Genomic DNA, 23,099 nt, shown 5'->3' with positions numbered 1-23,099 from the left:
GTAAAAGTTCTCGTCACAAAGGGTTTAAATATTGCCAATGTGACGTTAAATTTAACTCACTCACACACTCACTCTGTTAAAGATATCAACAGCGACAGACTAAGAGACATTAGTTAGGTTTTCAAGTTGCACGACCCCAGTATTTCCGTTTCACAAACGGGGCGTAAGAAACGCGAACGTGCATTGACGACTGATCAAATAAATCTATGGAATATTGCTTGTGTCATCAGGTTAACAGATGTTAAGTTTACCTTCAAACCAAGCATCTAGTCTTATTACTGTTTCTTCACGCGTAATATATCGCCTGGGTTTTACATTGTGTTGTTGTATAATAATCTTATTATCTATTGACAGGAACATTAAATATATATCTGTGATATGGTTACTTGTTATTTTACTGTCATTTGATGACAGGATTTTAGAAAATTTAAACGCATTGCTTCTTCTTGAAACAATTCCTCTGAAATATTGTCATCGTGGAAGCACTCACCCACTTGATATGTTTGTAATAGCATGCTTTAATGCTGAAGTACGTCCATCTTGAAGTTCACAAGAAAACGTAATGAATAAGTAATATCAAAGAGGTGGATAATCTATACAATCTCTTATCTGAAATAGTGTTTCGATTTTGTATTTCTGTAGTTTGTATTTTCATCTTTCTATAGATATCAAAGCAACAGAGTAAACGACTTTTTTATGGAACATCTCGCGTAAAACTATATTATCTGTTATCTTGAAATAGTAAACGGCAGTAGAAGCCGTAGAGATTCCCATAGGGTCAGCATTGTCGTGTGACAAGGACGATGGCTCTTGTAGGTGCCGTTTCAGTGATGAAGAGTCAAACCTTTGCCTTTATTGTGGTAGCAACAATTCGTCACGGTAGGTAGTGCGACCACACTGTTTCACTTTCGTTGTAGGGAGAGTCCCGGCTGCGTCATACCAAACGATGTTAATAGATGGTACTTGTTACCCTGTACTGGTCGGCTCGGAGTCAATACACTGTCTCTTAGTGGGGTATTCACGTTAAACTACGGCATTGTGTCTCATTGGCAGTGCACTCACACAGGTGCATGCACTTCGCTATATAAGTGTAAAAATCACCTCACCTCACCCGCATTCGTTGTATTTATTAGATTTGCACATTTATATAAATGGGGGGTCGCTACATCTAAAAAAGGGGGACGTTATATCAATAAATATCCAGGAGAATCGAGAAGGTCAAAACAACTCAAATTTGGACTTTCTTCTAGACATGTTTGACCTCAAACGATATTCTGCCGATATAATAATTATAGAAAGTGATTAATTTATGTTCGTTATTGAATCTTTGTTTTTTGTTTATTTGTTGTTTTACGCTACACTCAGCAATATTCCAGCTATATGACGGAGGTCTGTACATAATCGAGTCTGGACCTGACAATCCAGTGATTGACATCATAAGCATCGATCCACGCAATTGGGATACGATGACATGTATTATCCGAGTCAGCGAGCCTGACCACCCGATCCCGTAAGTCGCCTCTTACGACAAGCATAAACGCCTTTTACGGAAAGCATGGGTTGTTGAAGACCTATTCTAACCCGGATCTTCACGGGTCCATTATTAAATGTACACATCATGATTGGTCGTTGTGTAGTGGGATGGACAAAGGAGTCTTTACATGTATTGGTAATATAGAAGCTGGTGATATTGATTATATTCTTGGTACTGGAGATATATTTCACATTTGTGAACACTTCAACATAGAGCCTCGTCATTAGTCAAAACAGAGAGAAGCTGGAACATAACATTTCCTCCTCAAAGGAATTCTGGGGAATATTAGGAAAAGTGAACTTTACGAAGGTAGGAAGTAATCGTACAGAAAGAGACGATTGGCTTGAATACTTCAAGACAATTTCAGAGGTACAGATTCTACAGATGCTTCAGGTAATATGAAGTGGAATATAGGATTTGAAAGTGAGTGTTATTTGACCACTGATATTTGAGCAACTACCTATAAGTAGTTATGACATTATAGCTGCTGTTCAGCGTTGGAAAATCAATAGATGTCCTGTTATGTATTGGTTAATATCGGATTTTTAATAATATTACAATATCTTGAATTATGAATATAAACTATTTTAGAAACTAGTACCTTTCCCAAAGACTGGACACTTGGTGTTATTGTTTCTCTTCATAAGAAAAAAATCTATCAATGAGGTGAATGATTGCAGAGGTATTACACTTTCAAGTATATTTAGCAATAATAATGTTTCAATTATTACTAATTGTTTGATATTTTGGTCCGATTCTTTTATAAAAAGCCGAAGAGCAAGCTGGATTTAGAATAGGGAACTCAGCCATTGATAATATGTTTATACTTCAGCAGAGCTCCAGATTTCTTTTTGAGCTTTTCTATTTTAATTGGGTAATTACAATTTCCATTGGGTAACCAATATTATATCACTCATCTATTCCTGACTCTATTGGATTTTTTCCACAAAATGAGTCAACATTTTAAGATTTAAAAAAATGAAATTATGCTTGTGTTTTAGAAAAAGGTCTCTCTCAACTGTATTTCAGTATACCAAGTAGACGAGCAGCATAAATGTTCTGTATTTATGTGGTATTTATATGGCATTGAAAGTTGTAGGCGCTGACAAGCAATTGGGAAAAAAATGTTCTGCCTAGCAACTCCAACCACGCCAAATGCATAATTTTAATCAGAAGGTGATTCATCTTATTACCCACTGCCATTGTACTATACGCTTACATAAAATAACAAAACAAAAGTCCTTGCTTCTTATATATACTTCTCAACCATTTGTACACAACAACAAAATATGCATTCCTCTAGCCATAATACTGGACGCGGTGAGGTAACTGAAACATTGAAGAGGCGTAAAACCTAAACTTACTTATGTTGTGGGGGCACAAGATTGTCAAAGCAACCCTTTCCCGATCAGTCAATACTTGAACATGTTGAGGAGGCAACTTTTCTCATTTTTGCTGGTTTTGGTTTGTAGTCAGCAACAAGTCGAGATTTTCTCCTCCTTTTTCCTACCAACCAGTGTCGCACAGCACGTGAACAGTCATGTGCATCAATCTGGGGACCAATCATCTTGATTTTCAGCAAAGTATCAAGCTTATCTGAGGATAGTGAAGACCTGTTATTTGACTTGAGGGGGTTCTGGGCACGAAACGAACGCTCACAATCAACGCTTGTAATTGTCATACATAGCCCAATATTGGCAAGAATGGCACAGTTTGGCAATATAGACTGATGAACAAGATGATTTCTCTTACACAATTCCCGGAATTGGAAATGCTCAAATGAACCCATGATAATCGCTTTGAGGCATTGCCACTCATCAACCAACTGCTCTCTGTTCAGGGGAGGCTCAACAATCCTCACATTCTTCCCGAAGCCATGTCCCATGTCCCCTTCCACCACATACACTTTCTTCTCACCCCCGTACATCTCGGCCACATGAGCAAGGACATCATCAGATTCAGCATTAGATGTAGCATTTACCAAAACCTTACTAATATCACTGAAAATGTCACGGTCGTCTTTCCTGAATCTAGCTTTGATATTTTTGCACAGATTCTTCAAATAGTCTCTCCTCAATCTCTCAATCTCTTCATCCATTGTGCATCGATAAGGCAAGTTTCTCTTCACAATAGTGGACACTGACTCCATCGTGCTCTTCTCTGTTGATTTTGGATTTGACCTTTGTCAGGGCCTGCCCATCTGTACTCGTGAAACACTCGAGTTTCTGCAATGTGCCATCAAGCAGGGGTTGAAGCTTACTGAACAACAGATTCCTCTTCTGTAACTCACAGTTCAAAACAGCAAGTTCTGAATAAACATCTAACATATATGCTATTGTTAACAAAACGTTGTAGTAGTTAAATCGTAACACACTCAATCACTATAAATTTCATAAATTGCAAAATAAGTCGACCGTACGTTTGTGGAAATGCCGCGGTTCTGTACGTTTGCAGAAATGCCCCGGTTCAGTACGTTTGCGGAAATGCCGCGGTTCAGTACGTTTGCAGAAATGCCGCGGTCAGTAAGTTTGCGGAAATGCCGTGGTTCAGTACGTTTGCAGAAATGCAGCGGTTCAGAACGTTTGCGGAAATGCCGCGGTTCAGTACGATTGCGGAAATGCCGCGGTTCAGTACGTTTGCGCAATTAATGCAGTTCCTAGGCAGATCGTATTGTACTGCTGTGGACTCGTCAAGAAAGAAGTTAGTAGTTGTAAGCAGTAGTTTATATAAGCATGCACATGAGAACTGATATACTTTCACTTACACACTGCGGAACACTGTTTCAACAGCTTACACAGGAAGAAACTTGGCTTTGAGGAAACCATCCAATGCCAGCTCAACATACAACCAATCGTTTCAACTACATACGTCAAGTGTTGTTGACGGGTCACCTTCAGGAGTATTTAATGACATGACATGTCAGAGCGTTGGCTATGGTGATACGAATCCCTGGTGGCAGGTGGACTTACAGGACGTCTACAGAATATCAAGAGTTGAGATTGTTGGTCGTTCAGATTGCTGTGGTAAGTGTTCACATAAAGAGTTGTAATATTGTGGTTAGGACCCGACCAAGTAATATTTTGTAAAGGGTCCTTGAATTTTTGTTTTGATATAGAATATGTTTATCATGCGCTTCAATACATACATTCTCTGATAGGATGAGCCATTGTTTTTTACACCATCAAGCATGTCCAGATTTATCAGTTTTCATGTCATTAATGTCTGCCGTTTTTGGTGTTCTTGTTTCGGTGGCCGTATCCCTGTACTTGTGGCCGTGTCACTGTGTGGGTGGTTGCGTCACTGTGTGGGTGGTTGCGTCACTGTGTGGGTATTTGCGTCACTGTGTGGGTGGCCGTGTCCCTGTGTGGGTATTTGCGTCACTGTGTGGGTATTTGCGTCACTGTGTGGATGGCCGTGTCCCTGTGTAGGTATTTGCGTCACTGTGTGGGTGGCCGTGTCCCTGAGTGGGTGGCCGTGTCCCTGTGTGGGTATTTGCGTCACTGTGTAGGTGGTTGCGTTACTGTGTGGGTATTTGCGTCACTGTGTGGATGATTGCGTCAGTGTGTGGATGATTGCGTCACTGTGTGGGTAGTTGCGTCACTGTGTGGATGGTTGCGTCACTGTGTGGATGATTGCGTCACTGTGTGGATGGTTGCGTCACTGTGTGGATGGTTGCGTCACTGTGTGGGTGCTTGCGTCACTGTGTGGTTGGCCGTGTCCCTGTGTGGGTGGCCGTGTCCCTGTGTGGGTGGTTGCGTCACTGTGTGGGTGGCCCGTGTCCCTGTGTGGGTGGTTGCGTCACTTTGTGGATGGTTGCCTCACTGTGTGGGTGGTTGCGTCACTGTGTAGGTGGTTGCGTTACTGAGTGGGTATTTGCGTCACTGTGTGGATGATTGCGTCAGTGTGTGGATGATTGCGTCACTGTGTGGGTAGTTGCGTCACTGTGTGGATGGTTGCGTCACTGTGTCGATGATTGCGTCAGTGTGTGGGTTGTTGCGTCACTGTGTGGGTGGCCGTGTCACTGTGTAGGCGGTTGCGTCCCTGTCTGAGTGGTTGCGTCACTGTGTGGATGATTGCGTCAGTGTGTGGATGGTTGCGTCACTGTGTAGGTGATTGCGTCAGTGTGTGGATGGTTGCGTCACTGTGTGGGTGGTTGGGTCAGTGTGTGGATGGTTGCGTCACTGTGTAGGTGGTTGCGTCAGTGTGTGGGTATTTGCGTCACTGTGTGGATGATTGCGTCAGTGTGTGGGTGGTTGCGTCCCTGTGTGGGTGGTTGCGTCAGTGTGTGAATGGTTGCGTCGCTGTGTAGGTGGTTGCGTCAGTGTGTGGGTGGTTGCGTTAGTGTGTGAATGGTTGCGTCACTGTGTAGGTGGTTGCGTCAGTGTGTGGGTGGTTGCGTCCCTGTGTAGGTGGTTGCGTCAGTGTGTGGGTGGTTGCGTCCCTGTGTGGGTATTTGCGTCACTGTGTGGATGATTGCGTCAGTGTGTGGGTGGTTGTGTCACTGTGTGGGTGGCCGTGTCAGTGTGTGGGCGGTTGCGTCCCTGTGTGAGTGGTTGCGTCACTGTGTGGGTGGCCGTGTCCCTGTGTGGGTTGTAGCGTCACTGTGTGGATGGTTGCGTCACTGTGTAGGCGGTTGCGTCCCTGTGTGAGTGGTTGCGTCACTGTGTGGATGGCCGTGTCCCTGTGTGGGTGGTTGCATCAGTGTGTGGGTGGTTGCGTCCCTGTGTGGGTGGTTGCGTCAGTGTGTGGGTGGTTGCGTCCCTGTGTGGGTGGTTGCATCAGTGTGTGGGTGGTTGCGTCCCTGTGTGGATGGTTGCGTCACCGTGTGGATGATTGCATCAGTGTGTGGGTGGCCGTGTCAGTGTGTGGGCGGTTGCGTCCCTGTGTGAGTGGTAGCGTCACTGTGTGGGTGGCCGTGTCCCTGTGTGGATGGTTGCGTCACTGTGTGGATGATTGCATCAGTGTGTGGGTGGTTGCGTCACCGTGTGGGTGTTTGCGTCACTGTGTGGCTGCGGTGCTGTGTACCTTAATGGGTGGATCTGTCCCACGACATGGGGGTTCGATGTCACCCACGTCATAAAGCCTGACATCCCAAATGCATCTGTTCATAACTCCCATCTACTTCTTACTTATAAAAGAAACACATGTCTGTTTGATACAGCTGACAGGCTGCACGATTTCACCATCGATGTGTACGTCGAAGACCCTGCCGTGAGCGCTCAGCCCACGTTGTGTCACTACTACCACGACGTCTTCAGGCCTACAACTCAAGACATCATGTGTGACTCTGTGGTTGCTGGGAGGTTTGTAAGGCTCTCAGGGAAGAAGACTCCACCCGCTGGAGACATGTTAACATTGTGCGAGGTTTCTATCTATGAACCAGAACAGTATGGTAAGCCAATGTGGAACAAACAGATTAACCTATTAATTTCTGAGATATCTCTTGTTCGGTGTTCAACGTTCATCTCAAAACATATTCCAACTATCACAGGGGCCTGTAAATAACTAAATCTGGACAAGACAATCCGGTGATTGCCAGGGACCGATCCTGACCAGTAATGCCCACTGGTGTATTCTTGGATCTGCAATGGAAATTTGTTTGCATCAGAACGTCCTATATTTCGGCCCTTTCATCATTGAGTCTCTGTGTGTTCCCGTGTGTGCCTGTGTTTCTGCATGTGCGTGTGTGCGTTCGGCGGCGGCGGTGGTGGTTCGTGCGTGTTTGTGGACGGGTGTTGGTGGATGAGGTGGTGCGGTGTTGGTGGATGAGGTGGTGCGGGTTCTGTAGCAACGTATTTTTCTTACCTTTTTATCAATAGCTGGTCACTTTCGAAACACAAATGTGTCACTGACTGGCTTGACTGTGGTAGCGTTTCCCCTTGATCTCCTGAGCTGCGTCGTCAACTGTGTCACCGATCCTCTCTGCATAGCGGTCAAGATGGTCAGAGACGAGACACGTGGGTGTCAACTTATACATCGGCATGTTGACCCAGCTAGAACAACAAGATTGACACTTTCAAATTGCTTTGTCCCAACTTAAAATGTTTAAATGTAATTGCTTTGCTATAGCTGGGGACATGGGTGGCCCAGTCGTCTAAGGCTCTGTAATTCGCTATCCCTTCGGTTTGTGTCAGAAACCTATGCTCATGGATCCGAGTCTTATTTCGCCCCCATTTTATTTGTACGTTTGTCAGCACAATAGCCTGACACATCTGGCTTTCCTCTTACATGAAGCTGATATGTCGTGATATAACTGATATACTGTTCAAACCAGCGTTAAGCCTCACTCACTCACTCACTTGTCTATTCATGTTCTGTTTGCAATGTGCAATATGTGTGTCACTAAAATGTGCTGGATCTACTTCGCCTTGAGATACGGACTGTAGAAATGGATTGCATGAGGAATACTTAGGTACAGTTATTATAGTCTCGCAAATCATTTACTGTACTTCATGTAAACTCCATCAAATCACTCCCTGTATTAAATGTGAACACATGCCAATCAGTCCTTGTGTTGCTATTACTGCCGTTAAGTAAATGTGCTCACTCCCGAATCAGTTGCTATAAGTGGACGACTCTTCAGGAAATATAAGGGGTGATGATAGTGACAGGATATTGTGTTACCTCTGACATTATTCTTATCGTGGACAGTTTCCGTTCTTCCAGGTTAAAAGCTGTGTTGACCTCTCTGTTTGTGCCACCTGCCATGAGAAGATAATGATGAGGATTTCTTTATCTGGACAGGTTATTCCTGCCCGTAATATCTCATATTGTAATGGCCCTGTTTTAACCACCTTTTAAAGACTAGTAATTTGTGAGTGTTATAAACATTTGTCAGCAGGGTACAGTAAGAAGATCAGGCTATAAAATGGTTACCAATTCGAAATATAATATTATCCGTCAAATACTCCATGTTCCAAAGTCAATTTAATATGGTGTTTTATGTTTTGATATTCAACATCATGTTTGTTCTTCTCCATAACAAATACCGAATCACAACGAGAATATATATTCCTACCTGTTTCAATTTATTTTTTTGCGACAATATTGTATTTATTCCTTTTCTACAGACACAATAGTTGTATTCGGAAATGGTGTCTCTTATATTATGGTTACTTGGTAGTTAAATTACGCTACATTACTCTACTATTGCAATTGTACAGCTAGGTTACGTTTAATTACTGTCCGCGTTTCAATGTGAACTCTCAGTCCATCACATAATAATATATGTTGTTTGTTCTGGTGTTATCAACTACAAAGCATTTACTGAATGTGGTAAGTTCGAAAATTAAAATAGCTCTCACGACTGTACTGTAGAAGTAGCCATGGGTTTTTGGGAATCATTCGGGCTTATCAATGTACTCTTGATATTTTATTGGTCGACGCAAGTGAAAATGTTGTGAAATGTATATGCATCTAGGCACGTTCAAAACGACTGCTACTGTTTACACAGTATAACTTCTACAGGCAGCAGTGAAGGTGTCACATTCGTATTTTGTATTTGTATATTTGTACAACTAACATGTTGATCGTGTGTTAACAGTCTTTAAGTGTTGTAGATAATGGCCGTACCCCAGTCTGTTAGGCGGACAGTCAGGCACTTGCCCAAATGTCTCCTGGTCCACACCAAATCAATAATCTGGCTTCTTGCCACAAGCTTGCTGTTGAGGATGTACCTTGTCCTGTAACCTCTGCCGCTGAACAGACCGCAAACCACCGGAGATTATCATTATCTGTCAGCACGACCGACCTCTACATCTCCATGTGCTCACAACCATACCATACAAGCTGTGACTACATCAGTATACAACATCTGTACATCTTTAGACAGCGACTAGTCAACACTCACGCAGTGTCCAGAAAAGTCTACCTCTCGCTACGACATCCCAGCCGAGGACCATACTGGGTGGACAGGCCGTGTGTCCAGACATTAACTTTTCTGTTAGGGCCTCAAACACGTTGGGCAACGTTCGGCCAATTAACTTTTCGAAACAGGAAAGGAGCCAGTGGATTCGATTGGGACCAGCGACACATGAACTTTCGTGAATGGTTGTGCCATATTTTTGCCATGTACAGTGACATTTGACATTTATGAATCACTTTTAATTAATTATATATTGTACTTGAATAATATATCGTGATGTTTATGCTTTGTAATTATACGAATTAACATAGGATCTTTTCTAATATTCACTAGCATGTGAGTACATTTTGACTATATTTTATTTTAAATTGGTTACAATTAAATATATGGAATGATCGATCCTATTTTACTTCTATTGTGTTTATTGTGATTGTATTTTAACATATCAGATCTCACCTAGTGTTCACTTGATCCGAGTTGTGACAGCTCTTGTCAACAGGCGGAGGTTGTTATAAGGTAAAAATGTATCCCCAAACCCTCGACAATTACAACAAAATCAACCTTTAAATTCATGGTTATAGCTTTAAAATGATGGAGGCAGAAAGCTGAAGTGTTGGCGCAACATGCAGGAAATCCATAGGGCGATGACAGTGACAGGATATTTCGGAATAGCTTTGGTGGTGTCGTCGCCAGTTAATCAATGGACATTTGTATTCGGTAAGTAAGTTCCGGTAGTTTGCTGATCACGACACAAACACGAGTCCATGGTCTGATATTGTCTTATCCACTTAAAATCATCTATGAGGTCATGTGACAAGGACAGGCCATCAACATAAGAAGAGGAGAGCGCGGTGTGATCGTTCTAAGTTCTCCCCACTTAGTGATGACCCTGACCGGTCTGATCCTGTCGTGTGTTGATGTAGGCACTAAGAGGAAGTACAACTAATGTGAAAAAACAGCTGGTGTTGCGTTTCTTTATTATGCGAGTATAATTGTTGATGGAGACAGTTCAGAGAAAGTGTCTTAGACTTGACTGAGACGAGCCGATGCTGACAAGTCGAGCTGCAAAGTTTAACTGACCATGTGGACAAGGAACGACAATGTGTTTAGGTAACTGTAGTCGGGTCCCACTTGACGCCCGAAAGCAGTTACGACAACACGAGAAATGGGAATCACACATTCAATCTATATGTTGAATTGAACCTGGGTCTTAGGCGTGACGTTGGTTCGCCCCGATTATGTTTCTAGGTTTGTCAGCACCATACCCGTGCTCGTGGGTTTCACCGAAGTGGTAAACGTCTTTCCTCCAACATTAAGCTTACGTGTCGTGATGTAACTGGAATACTGTTAAAAGCGGCGATAAACCCAACTCACTCACTCACTCACTTAGGCCTGACGAGTGAAACACTTTAACCACTAGTCTACCGCGCCACCTTCTTAAAAAACGAACCAATCCAAGAAAGAGATGAATTAGAACCTTGTAGGATGTGTATACAAGTGCATAAGTGTAATTGTTTCCTTAAAAGCAGATTGCAGTCATCTTTACTTGAAACTAATAGCAAACCAACATGTGAAAATAATTTCCTTTCAGTTGCCGGCGATCTCTTTCGCCTGGCTTTTCAATTGTGTCGTGTAATATTCTTTTTTGACAGGAACATTAAATATATATCTGTGAAATATAACTAGTTATTTTATTGTTATTTGATGACAGGATGTTAGAAAATATCAACGCATTACTTTTTCTAGAAACATTACCACTGAATTATCTGCGACGTGACTTAAATCACTCTCACTTGAACTTTGTACGTTGTCTCAACTTCCTTTGGGGAGTTATTTTCCTTTTAATGCATGTATTGAGGTATATCAAGGTCGTGTATATTCGTAATTGAAATACATTCTCAAACGTTTTTGTACTTATTTGTTGACGTCCTTCTTGAAGTTCACAAGGATACTGAGTGAGTAAGTAATATCAAAGAGCTTGACAATCTATACAATGTATTATCTGAAATAACACTGTATTTCTATTACCTGTAATATTATTTAATTGTATTGTTACTTCCTTTTGCGAATTTTGTATTTCTGATACTTATCATTATATATTATTCATCTGTCGATAGCTATCAAAGCATCAGAGAAATCCAGTTTTTATGGAGCATCTCGTGTAAAACTATGTTATCTGTCATCTGGAAATAGTAAACGGGAGTACAAGTGTCAGGTCTGAGATTTCCATAGGGTCAGCCTTTCTGTATGCCAAGAACGATTGCTGTTGTAGGTTCAATTTCAATAATGAAGATATTTTTCATAAATATATTCTATGCGTACAACACATTATATGTTAAACCAAATTGAAAGATAAAACTCACTTTGAACATATAGACGATGCATATATTTCGCATTCAGTTAGCTCCAAGTCCCATAGTACAAACGTATCATCGTCAAAGACCCGAGCCGCTTCAGGAGGCTAGAGAATAAACCAGTCTGGCCCACAAAAAACAGTGACTGATATTTCTCTTCTCCATTAATCTATGTCTGAAGACAGTCACTGGAACTTAAAGTGCCGGTCTTTTTAGGCTTCATACAGGCTTGGTAATATCTTCAGTTCATACTTGTCGGACAGGCATGTCGGCAACAACTGCACATCAGAACCATACTTAGCTCAAGCCATCTGACTTTAAATGCAACATAGTCTCTGAAATGCACTGACCTCTTAAACAGCGTGTTTACAGTCACCACACATTACAATAAACATGCATTGACATAAACACCCGAATGTTCATGGTCACGGCTACACTGAATGCTCAGCGTAATGTGAACTGTATGTTTCTGGACATTTTGATTCACAAAATTACCCCTTATTTATATAATATGATTTACAAATGTTCGACCAAGTTCACTTGAACTTGCTTCCCATTATCCAATCCTGATTCACACTGGATGTGGAAGGTAATGCGGGTCGTGGACGTTTACCACTCTGCTGAAACCCGGTCGTTGTGTACACAGTTAAAAGGGCCACCTGGAAGGCCATAACGTTACTTTGTTCAAAACCATGAACATTCACTTATCAATGTATTTATATTATCACAATTATAAAAAAATATATTCTTGAATTGAAGAAGGAACATTCTGGACAATTAGCTGCTGCATCTGACAAAACAAGATACCTTCATTGGCTCCAAGAAGAGACAAAAAAAATAAAAAAATATGCAGACATTTCATCTTAAAGTTTTATTGTTCTCAAATTAAAAATATACCATAACAAAACGAATAACTGACAAATAGGAATCCGAATAAAGCAAAGAAAATCCTTTCGGATTTATACCAACTAATGAAATATCAATTAGGGCATATCATAATACCGACATATCTAATTTGAAGCAATCTCCATGTTTACAAATATTTAACATTTTCAAGCCTAACTTGTGTCAACACACTGTGATAATGGAAGAATTATATACAGTATTCTTCCATGCTATAACTGTGTTTTATTTTCTTATTTATTGTTCACATATTTTGTTTTAAATTCTTTAGAGATGATGTTCATGCTTTCTTGAATAACATATGATTTAACTATAACAATGTGTTATATAACTAAAAAAACACACTCTGGTTCGTATATATCTTTTGAGGGTATGGAATGTGTTGCAATGTATACATGTAAGTTAAACAAGATTGACAAGTCCAGAAGAATAGAATACTTTAGAGTGGACCTCTTTTTAGCAAGAAACAACTGATATCTAAATAGTAGTGTTTAAACTCGACCGAGTTCTTAATCAAATATATAAAAGCACAGTTGGATGTCAAACTGTTCATACCGTTGATAAAAATATAGTAACAAAAAAGTATATAATAATACACAAGCTTAATAAAAACACATTGAAGGCATCAGGAGGTCCACGGAACCCAATGTCAGACGCAATCACCGATAGATCTGAACACGAAAGCCGGGTTCAGGGTTCATCACTTGGCTGTACCCAACCTCATCAACAAGCACTGGTTGTCTAGTACAGACGCGTTTAGTTACAGGCAAATGGAAAACAGTTTGAATATTGCTGACTGCAGTACAAAACAACAAACAAGCAAACAGCAATCTTGAAAATATACACCTTATACCAGTGCATAAAAGATATAAAAAAACTAGATCAAGATGACTATTTGTAAAATCGAAGGCAAATATATATGTTAAGGATTATGTCACTCGGTCGTTACAAAGGTCTACACCATTGCTTGGGTGAGAAGTGTTGTATTGAGACTGGCCAGGCTGGCATGGCCGCATAAAGTTAGACTCTCAACTTCTTACTATTGCTGATGCTTTGAACAAAAAAAAAGAATTTCCAAAACTTCCTTACCAGTCTGCTCTACGAGATTACCGTGGCCATAATCTGGGACTGGACAGTGCGAGCTTGCTGACCAGTTTGCATAGGTGAGATTCTATTCTTATCAAATTATCAAAAGGATTTATGAAGAAATTCTCCCATGTGACAGAAGAGTCAAAAGTGTTTGTTTCTTACACACAAGGCGTACAATGGTCAACTCAGAGTTTACATTTGAAAAACTACATACTAAATCGCACAAACACTAAATGAACAATGTAACATAAGGGATTGTATAAATGTAACAATTAACAACAACGCGTTTTAGTTACATAGTCCATGTGACAATGTACATCTTTAACATTTATTACCATGCATATATGTAAAAGCGACAAAACCATTTCCATAAAATTATTCATAATATATATCTCTGATAAAAAACGAAGTCGATTGTACAATTCCGACTGTATCAAATAGTGATCATACGAGGTGTTCATGAAAAGGTGAAAGTATCCTACCCATCGTTTGACACCGGTCACAAGCACGTGTTCATGCAAGTCAATTGTACACCAGAAAACAACATGGACAACATTTGGTACAAGTCAAAGTAGGGACGTGCATATGACATATTTGTCCTCGACATGTCTACAATAAAACTTTTTGAAGGCTTTACTGAAACCTTGAATCTTTTAACCTTGATAAAAAAAACTTTGAACAAGAGTTTCTTGACATATTGGCAGAAAGGGCATGCTCAATTGTTTCTCAAAAGGGGTGAAATGTAGACTGCAAAGCCTGGAGCTGCTTTACTATTGCTCGACATAAAGTTCAATTTGACTATTGGAAAGTCATCCCTCTTGTCATACAGTCATGTACAGATATTTCTTGTCATAATTAATCTTTATGTATAGATCTCAATATGAATCAGAAGAGATGGTCTCGCTGGTCTCCTTTATTGCTAGTTCAGTGGAAGGGAACTTTATGCTACGTCTATTTGTTAAAGTAACCAGACCGTATAAATCTCTCTCATGGAAGCTGACAGGCTTTCCTCATTCTACTCGATCCCTTTCTTCGGCTTCTGCACTTGACTGTACACATCCTCTACATCTGTAACAACAACCAATGGTTCAAACAGACACTACAAACACCACACATGGAATAATAAAGGGTATACTTTGAAACGTCCTTCCACCAAGTACATAGAAGCATTTATTTTGTATATGTATTTAAACCACAACGGCCTGTAAGTGATAAGATATAGTCCAAACAAATCAGTAATTGTTATTATGCTCAACATCCTGTGTTACCTAAACCTTAATAGCATATTCACTCAGCCACTTCTTAAGTCACATACAGGTTCCTGGAGACACATTTATTCTAACCCGGGATCACCACATGATACACATAGAAACAATGTGTCAGCACAGAGTAAAATGAAGACCACACAGTGTAGCAATCCAATGTGGGTTCCATTTGCACCGTGGCAGACACATGAGACCCGTGAAGATCTGGGGTAGAATAAGTCTTCAACAACGCATGCTTGCCGTAAAAGGCGACTATGCTTGTCGTAAAAGGTGACTAGCGGGATCAGGTGGTCAGGCTCGCTGACTTAGTTGATGCATGTCATCGTAACCCTATAGCGTGGGTCGATGCTCATGATGTCAGTCATTGAATTGTCTGGTCCAGACTCGATTATTTTACAGACCGCCGTCATGTAGCTGGAATATTGCTGATTGCGGCGTTAAACAACAAACAAACATGAATAAGTCCCACAAACAAACATACACGACATAGTGAGTGAGTAACCCTATAGCGTGGGTCGATGCTCATGATGTCAGTCATTGAATTGTCTGGTCCAGACTCGATTATTTTACAGACCGCCGTCATGTAGCTGGAATATTGCTGAGTGCGGCGTTAAACAACAAACAAACAAACATGAATAAGTCCCACAAACAAACATACACGACATAGTGAGTGAGTTGGGCTTAAAACCGATTTGAACCATATTTCAGTTGTATCAGTTCAATGTGGGAGGAAAGTGCGGAATAACGTAATCTTAGACCACTTTGGTGACCATCATTAGCACTGGTATGGTGCTGACAAACCTCGAAACATAAGCAGGCTAAACTACGATTCCATTTTTCTGACATTGTGAAGGGACTCTTCACTTGTATTTGCGGCGATTTAAACGACACCGTCTCCCTTGCCCCAACTACTTATAAGAGGAGACTTACCCTCGACTGTTGACTTCTTGGGTTTGTCAGGTATGGCATAGATATCCCCACTGTCCACTCCAGGCTGATTGGTGTTCCTGTCCTCTGTGTCAGGTTGATTCTTCAACACACAGGCATCTTCCTTCTCTGTAGACAGGTACAGCACGTTTAAATAGATTATGAAATCATCTAAGCTAGATATTATGTTTTATAATAATCTATGACCATTGGTTTCTATACTGAAAGGACCTCATTAAAACTGGTTGGCAAAGGAAGCAACCAAATGTACTATTATCTACCACAGTATACAGTCTACACAGACAATATGTTGAATTATTTACCATCATAAACAGTCTACACAGACTATATGTTGAATTTTGGCATATTCTTATGCCCTCTCGTTCATGATACATATTCACGTTCATATACAAGCGCATGACACATGTTGATAAAGCCCTCTCGTTGGTAATACATATTGATTCTGCACTGAATGTTATATCGTGGGCTTTTAAGCTCAAAGTGTCAGTATGCCAGAGTGAGTGAGTGAGCTGGGTTTCCTCGCCGCTTTTAACATTATTCAAGTTATATGACGGCGTCTCAGCTTAATGTGGGTGGAAAGCAAAACGTGATGCAAGTCTCTGACGTTTACCACTTCCATGAAACCTACGAGCACGGGTATGGTGCTGACAAACCTAGAAACATAATTGGGCTGAACCGGGATTCGAACCCACAATCCTACCCAAGGGATGCAACTCTGTACAGCGAATTGCGGCGCCTTAGACGACTGGGCCACCCGTGCCCCCCAGTATGCCAGAAGTAGAAATATTCATTATAGATATATCCGACACAAATATCATTCAACCATTCTCACCAAGAGGTTATCATTCCGATATCTGCATAGCATCAATGTGTTCGCACCATGTTTAACACGCTCATTTTGTCAAATGTAAATGAAAACAGAGACCTACCATGAGAGGCAGATGCAGGTTCACGACAGGGTATTTGTGCGTAGTCATCATTGCCTGCGCCGCAGCTGCTGTTCATAAGATTTCCCTCCATCACTGTAACAACAGGCGATAATAAGACGTATGATAGTGTAGTGTGAATGAGGAGGGACACACGGACGCGTGTACATCTCCGCTGTCCATCACTGTAACAATAGGCAATAATAAGACTGAGAGAAGAAAGGAAGATAAGAAGTTGAATTGATTTATGAGGTGCTAATCATGAACAGATAGATTCCTGCTGTGGACTTTTGAAGGAGCCATCCTTATTTGCCAGATAATATGGCCATGTTAGATTAGAATGTTAGATTCAAGTAGGTTTTCCTACTTTACATGATTTATGATCTAATTACCCTACTTGCGTATAGAAAATGTCCCAACTTCAAATATATATTACTTAACAAAGATTAAAAATGGGCGCTAGGCACTGGAACAATGTTCTCTCCCGAATGCATGAACGAGGGAGTTTGGTTTCACACCGCTTTAAGCAATATTCCAGCAATATCATGGCGGGGGACACCAGCAATGGGTTCCCCCCTTCCCATTACATTAAGCTCATCTGTAGTACTCACCAACAGCTCCTTCAACATTTGCTCCTGGGTCTCTGCAGACATACAATCATGATAGAGTGAAATACCATGCCACTAAACTAATGAGTTTGAGTGTTATCAATATCATGAACACGATATACATGTTTCCTTGCGAAGATGTACGACATGGAATGCTTGGGACGAATCAAAGTTGATAGCAGAAATATCAGAAACAATGCAGTATGGAATAATAAATTGCCCACCTTAAAGTTCAGGATACATGTTTCTGCATTCGATTGTAGCACTTTTGGCGTGTTCAGGTTTGTATATGTACAGTGACAGTGATAAATAAAATCTAAGCTAACCAACTACTTATCTAACCACATTTCCTCAGTTATACTCAAAAATAATATTTTTGTTTGTACATACAACTGCCATCATGATCTTTACAAATGTCTAATTTTTACCTATATTGCCTATTTAACCTTGATGAATAAACAACAAACAAGAGTAGAGGGACATACGTTGCTTCGGGATATCAAGATGTATGTAGCAATGGTTCACGAAATGTGTATACGGATCAGTGAGAGATAATGTCACTTCCTTTTAAGCATCATAAGAACATTCCATTGAAGCTATTTTATCTACTTTCCTTGACACGAGGCATATATTTATTACATTATGTTACCTGTTGGAATCTGTTGTTGATGCCGGTTCATCTATAAAGAAACAGACGAAGGTACTGATATTTTTATGTTACCGCTTGTCAGTTAAACATCAATCCTATGTGGATAAACTGCTATGTATGCAACAGATGTCCACATAAGTTTGACTGAAAATATGAATGTATGAAAGATGGTTTCAAGGTACGAAACAAAGATTTAAGTCAGATAATAACACATTATAGTATGGCGTGAAATACTTCACTAATATCATTTACCATTAGGTTTGTTCACCTCCCTCTTCGATCTGTAAAGAACGCAGCCAGTGATCACAAGAGCCAATAAGACGAACGCACCACTTGCAGCTCCACCAATCAGGGGAACTAATTTGTTTATGGATGCCGATTCCTTATCTGTTCTTTCTGTTGTATATTCTGTCGTGCCTTTTGTTGACTTTGATGTTAATGTGACATCTTTCACCATGGTTGTCGATGGTGAACTGATTCTTTGTGAAGTAGATTCTAATGTTCCGACAAGCAAGATGATCAGACAGTATATATTGTGACTTTACAAACTCGGACATACATGTAATTATATTTTACCAGTTTTGCATAAATTGTGACAGCGATCCCATGAATAGAGGATGGATAATACAGCGTTATTTCCATGGTATTATTATAACAAGAATCCACACTTACCGTTATGCGTGTCAACTTTGATTTCAACATATTGACTTCGCCACTTGTTATCTACTAGACAATACCATCTCTCTTCATTCTGTTTATCAATATTGTGTATCATCAATCCATATGATTTGTTGAAACAAGATCCTTTTCCATCAAGTTTCTTTGCGGTGACCACAGATGTGTGACATTGGACAAACATACTGTATGTTTCGTGTGTTCCGACTGTTCTGTACCATAGAACATCGAAATTCTTCTCATTCCCAGGGGCATTTTGGCAAACAAGCGTAACATTTGTACCCTCTTGGACATGTATTGTAGCACCAGATTGTGGATCAGCCGACACCTTGATCTCACGGTGTGGAACAAGCGTGAAGGCTGAAAAATACACTAAACTTAATACACACATGGTGCTCCTACCATAGCTGGAGTATGTGTATCGAGATCATGCTCAATGCCACAGAGGATGTTACATATTACACTTAGACCATACAACGTTACCCTTTGTTCTTCTTTGTTTTGTATGACGAAAATAATTGTATTTGAAAAGACCAATGATTAGATACCATATGCTAAGGTAACAGTTTGCAAATAGTAATTCAAGAGCGATGTTTTAGGCTTGGTGAACAAGCCTTGAATATGAGCCTATGTCTGGACGTCTCTCAACTTACATCAATGAAGATTCATTCAAAGAGATAGAATATAATTACTACCATTGCTGAACCTGGGGAAGACACAGGTATAAGACATGAATCCATGGAAACTATCACTAGTATTCATGAACATTTACAGATGAATAACATATCTGAGTGATGAGAGCCAAAGGTTTTGTTTTAAATTCTGATCTTAAGAAAAAAATAGAGCTTATTAATGAGGATGTCGTCAATTTTAAAAATAGATTAGTAACGGGTGAAGAAACATGGGTCTACCACTGTGATACGGCGTCTAAATGTCAATCAATGAATTGACACAATTCCACTTCTCCGGAACCAACAAAATCAAAGTCTTCAAGACAAGTGAAGAAAACTATGGCCACTAGGATGCTAAGGGTGTGAACCTTGTGATTACTTAGAAAGTCAAAAGACAACTTGACAACTATGCTCATTTCGCCTCCAATTTGGTTATGAATATATATATTTATCTGAACGACCACAGCATCGAGTTTTATGTGCAGTATGTTGAGTTGGTAGCAACCCTGCAGAGTCCTTTGTTTGGATGAGGTCGGCTGGCCTGAACAGTGAAACAGAAGGCGTTTTGTGTGCTGCTCAGGACCAGTCACTTCCCACTCGAATCCGTCTATGTTTGTTTTTAGCATTAAAATGTAAATATGAAAAGAAGGTTATGAAATGAATTTAATGAGAATGCCCAGCGCACACACAAACATAGTATCTTAAGCAACATGATGGTGTAAGTGGATCATTTTATTACCGTCTTGTGTTTTTCATGCAGAGGTCCATCCATGTCTGCGACCCGGAATATGTAGAGGGCGTCACCATAATACAAAATTCTGTGGAGTAGGCCTGTTTATAGCGTCAGACGTATCCAGGCCAACAAACCTGTCTTGTCCTTTTTTAATAAATCCAATGAAAGTTGTCCGACTCCCCATTGTTCTCGGTGCCTTAGGTTTGGTACCTCCCAAACTGTTTACTGGCATTGGGAGAGTACCCGGGTTTGCTGACAGGAAAACAGCCCTTCTGACAATCTTGATAATGCAGAAGGGTGCAGTTTTGTGGAGTCTCCACATTCTCCGAAAAGTTCTAGGTGGGTTCGAGTAGGCAGAGCTTCCAAGGAGAAGTCCCATTCGCTGTTTGTGCTGTGTGTAGAGGGGGTAAATCTCTGCATGAAGCGATAGTGCGATTCCGACTATATCATGAGCTTATGTTTAAAATTAAATTTACGTTGTGTTCATTGAAATTCCGGAATTCTGATTAGCTGAATTGGTCACGTGTTATTCCATTCATTTCCCAATGAATGTAAAAAGTTAAGCCACGCCCACCTAGTTTGACTACTTTTATTACTTAATTTTAAATTGGAGGGAACTCCTTTTCTACTCACGAGTATCGTTATGCACAGGACATTAAGCGCAATTCATGCATATTCATTGTCCAAACAACTCTTTGAGACCAAAGGCCGAGAAGGAATGAAACAGCAAACGTGCAGGATCACTCGCCTGTTTTTTTCCCGCTCGCCTCGGTTCCATAACTTTTATTATGTCTTCGGGTTTAATTTCTAACTAGCATTAGCTACGCGGATTCATACCTCAATAAATCGAAAACAATTCACAGTCAATCCTTAAATGGATCACTATCAGGCCAATTATTCTAAAACTACAGGTTGTGTTAAAGGGAGATTCTACCAACATTGCAAATTTATATGATTGAGAGATTATTATGACAGTTCAGTATTTTCCTTTAGATCAGAATTTAAAAACCTTTGGGTCCCAACAAGGATATATCTTATTCACCTGTAAATGTTCATGAATACAAGTTATAGTTTCCATGGATCCATGCCTTATACGTGTGTCTTCCTCACGTTCAGCAATGGTAAGACATCTATCTATCTCCTTGATTGAATCTTCATTGAAGAAGTTGAGGGACGCCAAGACCTAGGGTCATCATCAAGGCCTGTTCTCCCAGTCTTAAACATAGCTGCCCAACGTTTAACAGTGGAATAGCTAGGGCTCTTATCCCCATACACTTGTGATATGCTCTCATAAATTTCTTGGAAAGTACTTTTCTTTGAAGTAAAGAAACTTGATGACTGCCCGTATTGTGTCAGTACTTGCCATTGTTTCCCAAATGTACACAATACATAATTATTATTTGACCATGCTGCCCACTTTAGTGGTGTTAACGTGATGAATTCGTATACTTGTCATTTAGATTGGCACCTGTGGTCCAGATACTGAGAAGCACATGTGATATAAAGGTAAATTACCAAACCTTATCACACTGAAGAGGTTTTGTCAATGGTCCCCGAAACATTAATCTATCTAATTTCCTCTTGCTTCATTATCATCATAAGCAAGACATGTGCTGAAACCTCAGGTGGATATCTAATATCATCATAGAGAGAGTTGGTTCTTGGCTACACAATAAAATCCAAATCACACAAGTCAAAAGCTGCTTGTGATTGACACCACATACGATGGCATCAACCAAGTCAGCGAGCCAGACCACCAGCTCTAATTATGGCAGGAAATGCGGATTTAGACAACAACACTTGATTTTGTATTCAAATTGTGTGACTGGCGAAAGCTAGCGTAAGAACAGGACATTTTTTTTGTCCGTTTATATAATTTCCGTCACAATTTTGCCGTCTTCTAGTGTTGATGTTTTGAAAGGACTGTTCTGAACGACAACAAATACACGCTAAACGTATTCCCAACACCGATTGAAAACCAAAGTACAATTTATGAGCAGTACCGTGTCCAAATGTAATCACTTGTGAATGATCTACGCCATCAGCAGTGGTCGGTCATAAGCAGTAAGACGGTCTGTTTTAATGTCGGTACGTGTAACTGCCCCGAATTATAACAACGATATATTTGCCAGGCAAAATAATTTATACACTTGAATATTGGATTTTACTGAAGCCTTACATGCGTTATCAAAACTATGCCAGACACAGTCTCAAGAACACTTCACACATAAGGCCCAAAACACAGCAATGGTACCCGTATCAGTACATCACCAATGAATATTCATTTCTTGTTTGTTTCATTATTTGGCCACCACCGAAAATGTGCGTAAACTTTACTTTGCCTGGCACGTAATGTACATGAATATACATCGCATGTAATTAAACATACAATCGACATCTGGAACGTAAAAAAATCTTTCTGATGATCAATAATTATAATGTAAACGTTCTATGCGTTAGTTATTTCCAGTTTTTCGACCGTGCGAGTGTATTTCATGGACGTACACTTTGCATGAGTGCCTAAAATATGTAATGTATCGCCTTTAGTTTGGTAAATATATTTGCATGCATACTTACTGTTTGCTTCTCCTTCTTTGGCTTCTGATACACTTGAAGCCATAACCAGCCAGCACAGAGCGTATGTTACTGGAAGACATGCCATGTTGCACTGATCGAGTACCGACACAAGCAATACATATATCTCTGTGTGTGGTATAGTACTTCCTCCTTGTGCAAGTGCCCAATAGCCTCCCTTACTGGTACTTGAATAACAATGCTTCATAATAGGCGTAAAATAAACAGCTCATTAAGCTATTGTTCTTGTCAGGGTAGAATAGGGAATATTTAATCGAAAGTAATTCAAAGCAGAGTATTGAATAA

At 40.3% G+C, this 23,099-nt stretch overlaps 2 protein-coding genes across 2 annotated transcripts; one reads left to right on the top strand and one right to left on the bottom strand.

The window, feature by feature from the left end:
• The first annotated feature begins 4,445 nt into the window (after positions 1–4,445).
• On the top strand, positions 4,446–7,574 carry LOC139457953 (fucolectin-like). The gene is made up of 3 exons (XM_071239295.1): positions 4,446–4,557; positions 6,696–6,926; positions 7,354–7,574. The coding sequence occupies exons 1-3, from the start codon at positions 4,446–4,448 to the stop codon at positions 7,572–7,574; spliced, it is 564 nt and encodes a 187-aa protein (XP_071095396.1).
• Positions 7,575–13,774: 6,200 nt separating this feature from the next.
• On the bottom strand, positions 13,775–22,881 carry LOC139457525 (uncharacterized). The gene is made up of 8 exons (XM_071238910.1): positions 22,797–22,881; positions 18,813–19,175; positions 18,393–18,635; positions 18,141–18,171; positions 17,495–17,526; positions 16,887–16,979; positions 15,940–16,065; positions 13,775–14,812 (listed from the first exon to the last, which is right to left on the bottom strand). Exons 1-8 carry the CDS (start codon positions 22,879–22,881, stop codon positions 14,760–14,762), a joined length of 1,026 nt encoding a protein of 341 aa, XP_071095011.1. The 3' UTR covers positions 13,775–14,759.
• Positions 22,882–23,099: the final 218 nt, after the last annotated feature.

This window comes from Haliotis cracherodii, unplaced genomic scaffold (genome assembly GCF_022045235.1).
Source record: "Haliotis cracherodii isolate W230 unplaced genomic scaffold, xgHalCrac1.p SCAF_12, whole genome shotgun sequence".
Taxonomy (NCBI): domain Eukaryota; kingdom Metazoa; phylum Mollusca; class Gastropoda; order Lepetellida; family Haliotidae; genus Haliotis; species Haliotis cracherodii.
Note: the sequence above shows the minus strand (reverse complement) of the source record. Positions and strands in the feature narration are given on the sequence as shown.

Excerpts from the sequence above, each read along its gene's own strand:
- LOC139457953 (XM_071239295.1), top strand. The coding sequence starts at position 4,446 with ATGACATGTCAGAGCGTTGGCTATGGTGATACGAATCCCTGGTGGCAG. Across the intron at positions 4,558-6,695 it reads TGGTCGTTCAGATTGCTGTG|CTGACAGGCTGCACGATTTC; the intron begins GTAAGTGTTCAC and ends TGTTTGATACAG. Across the intron at positions 6,927-7,353 it reads CTATGAACCAGAACAGTATG|CTGGTCACTTTCGAAACACA; the intron begins GTAAGCCAATGT and ends TTTTATCAATAG.
- LOC139457525 (XM_071238910.1), bottom strand. The coding sequence starts at position 22,881 with ATGGCATGTCTTCCAGTAACATACGCTCTGTGCTGGCTGGTTATGGCT. Across the intron at positions 16,980-17,494 it reads AAATGTTGAAGGAGCTGTTG|TGATGGAGGGAAATCTTATG; the intron begins GTGAGTACTACA and ends CTGTTGTTACAG. Across the intron at positions 16,066-16,886 it reads ACCTGCATCTGCCTCTCATG|AGAAGGAAGATGCCTGTGTG; the intron begins GTAGGTCTCTGT and ends ACCTGTCTACAG.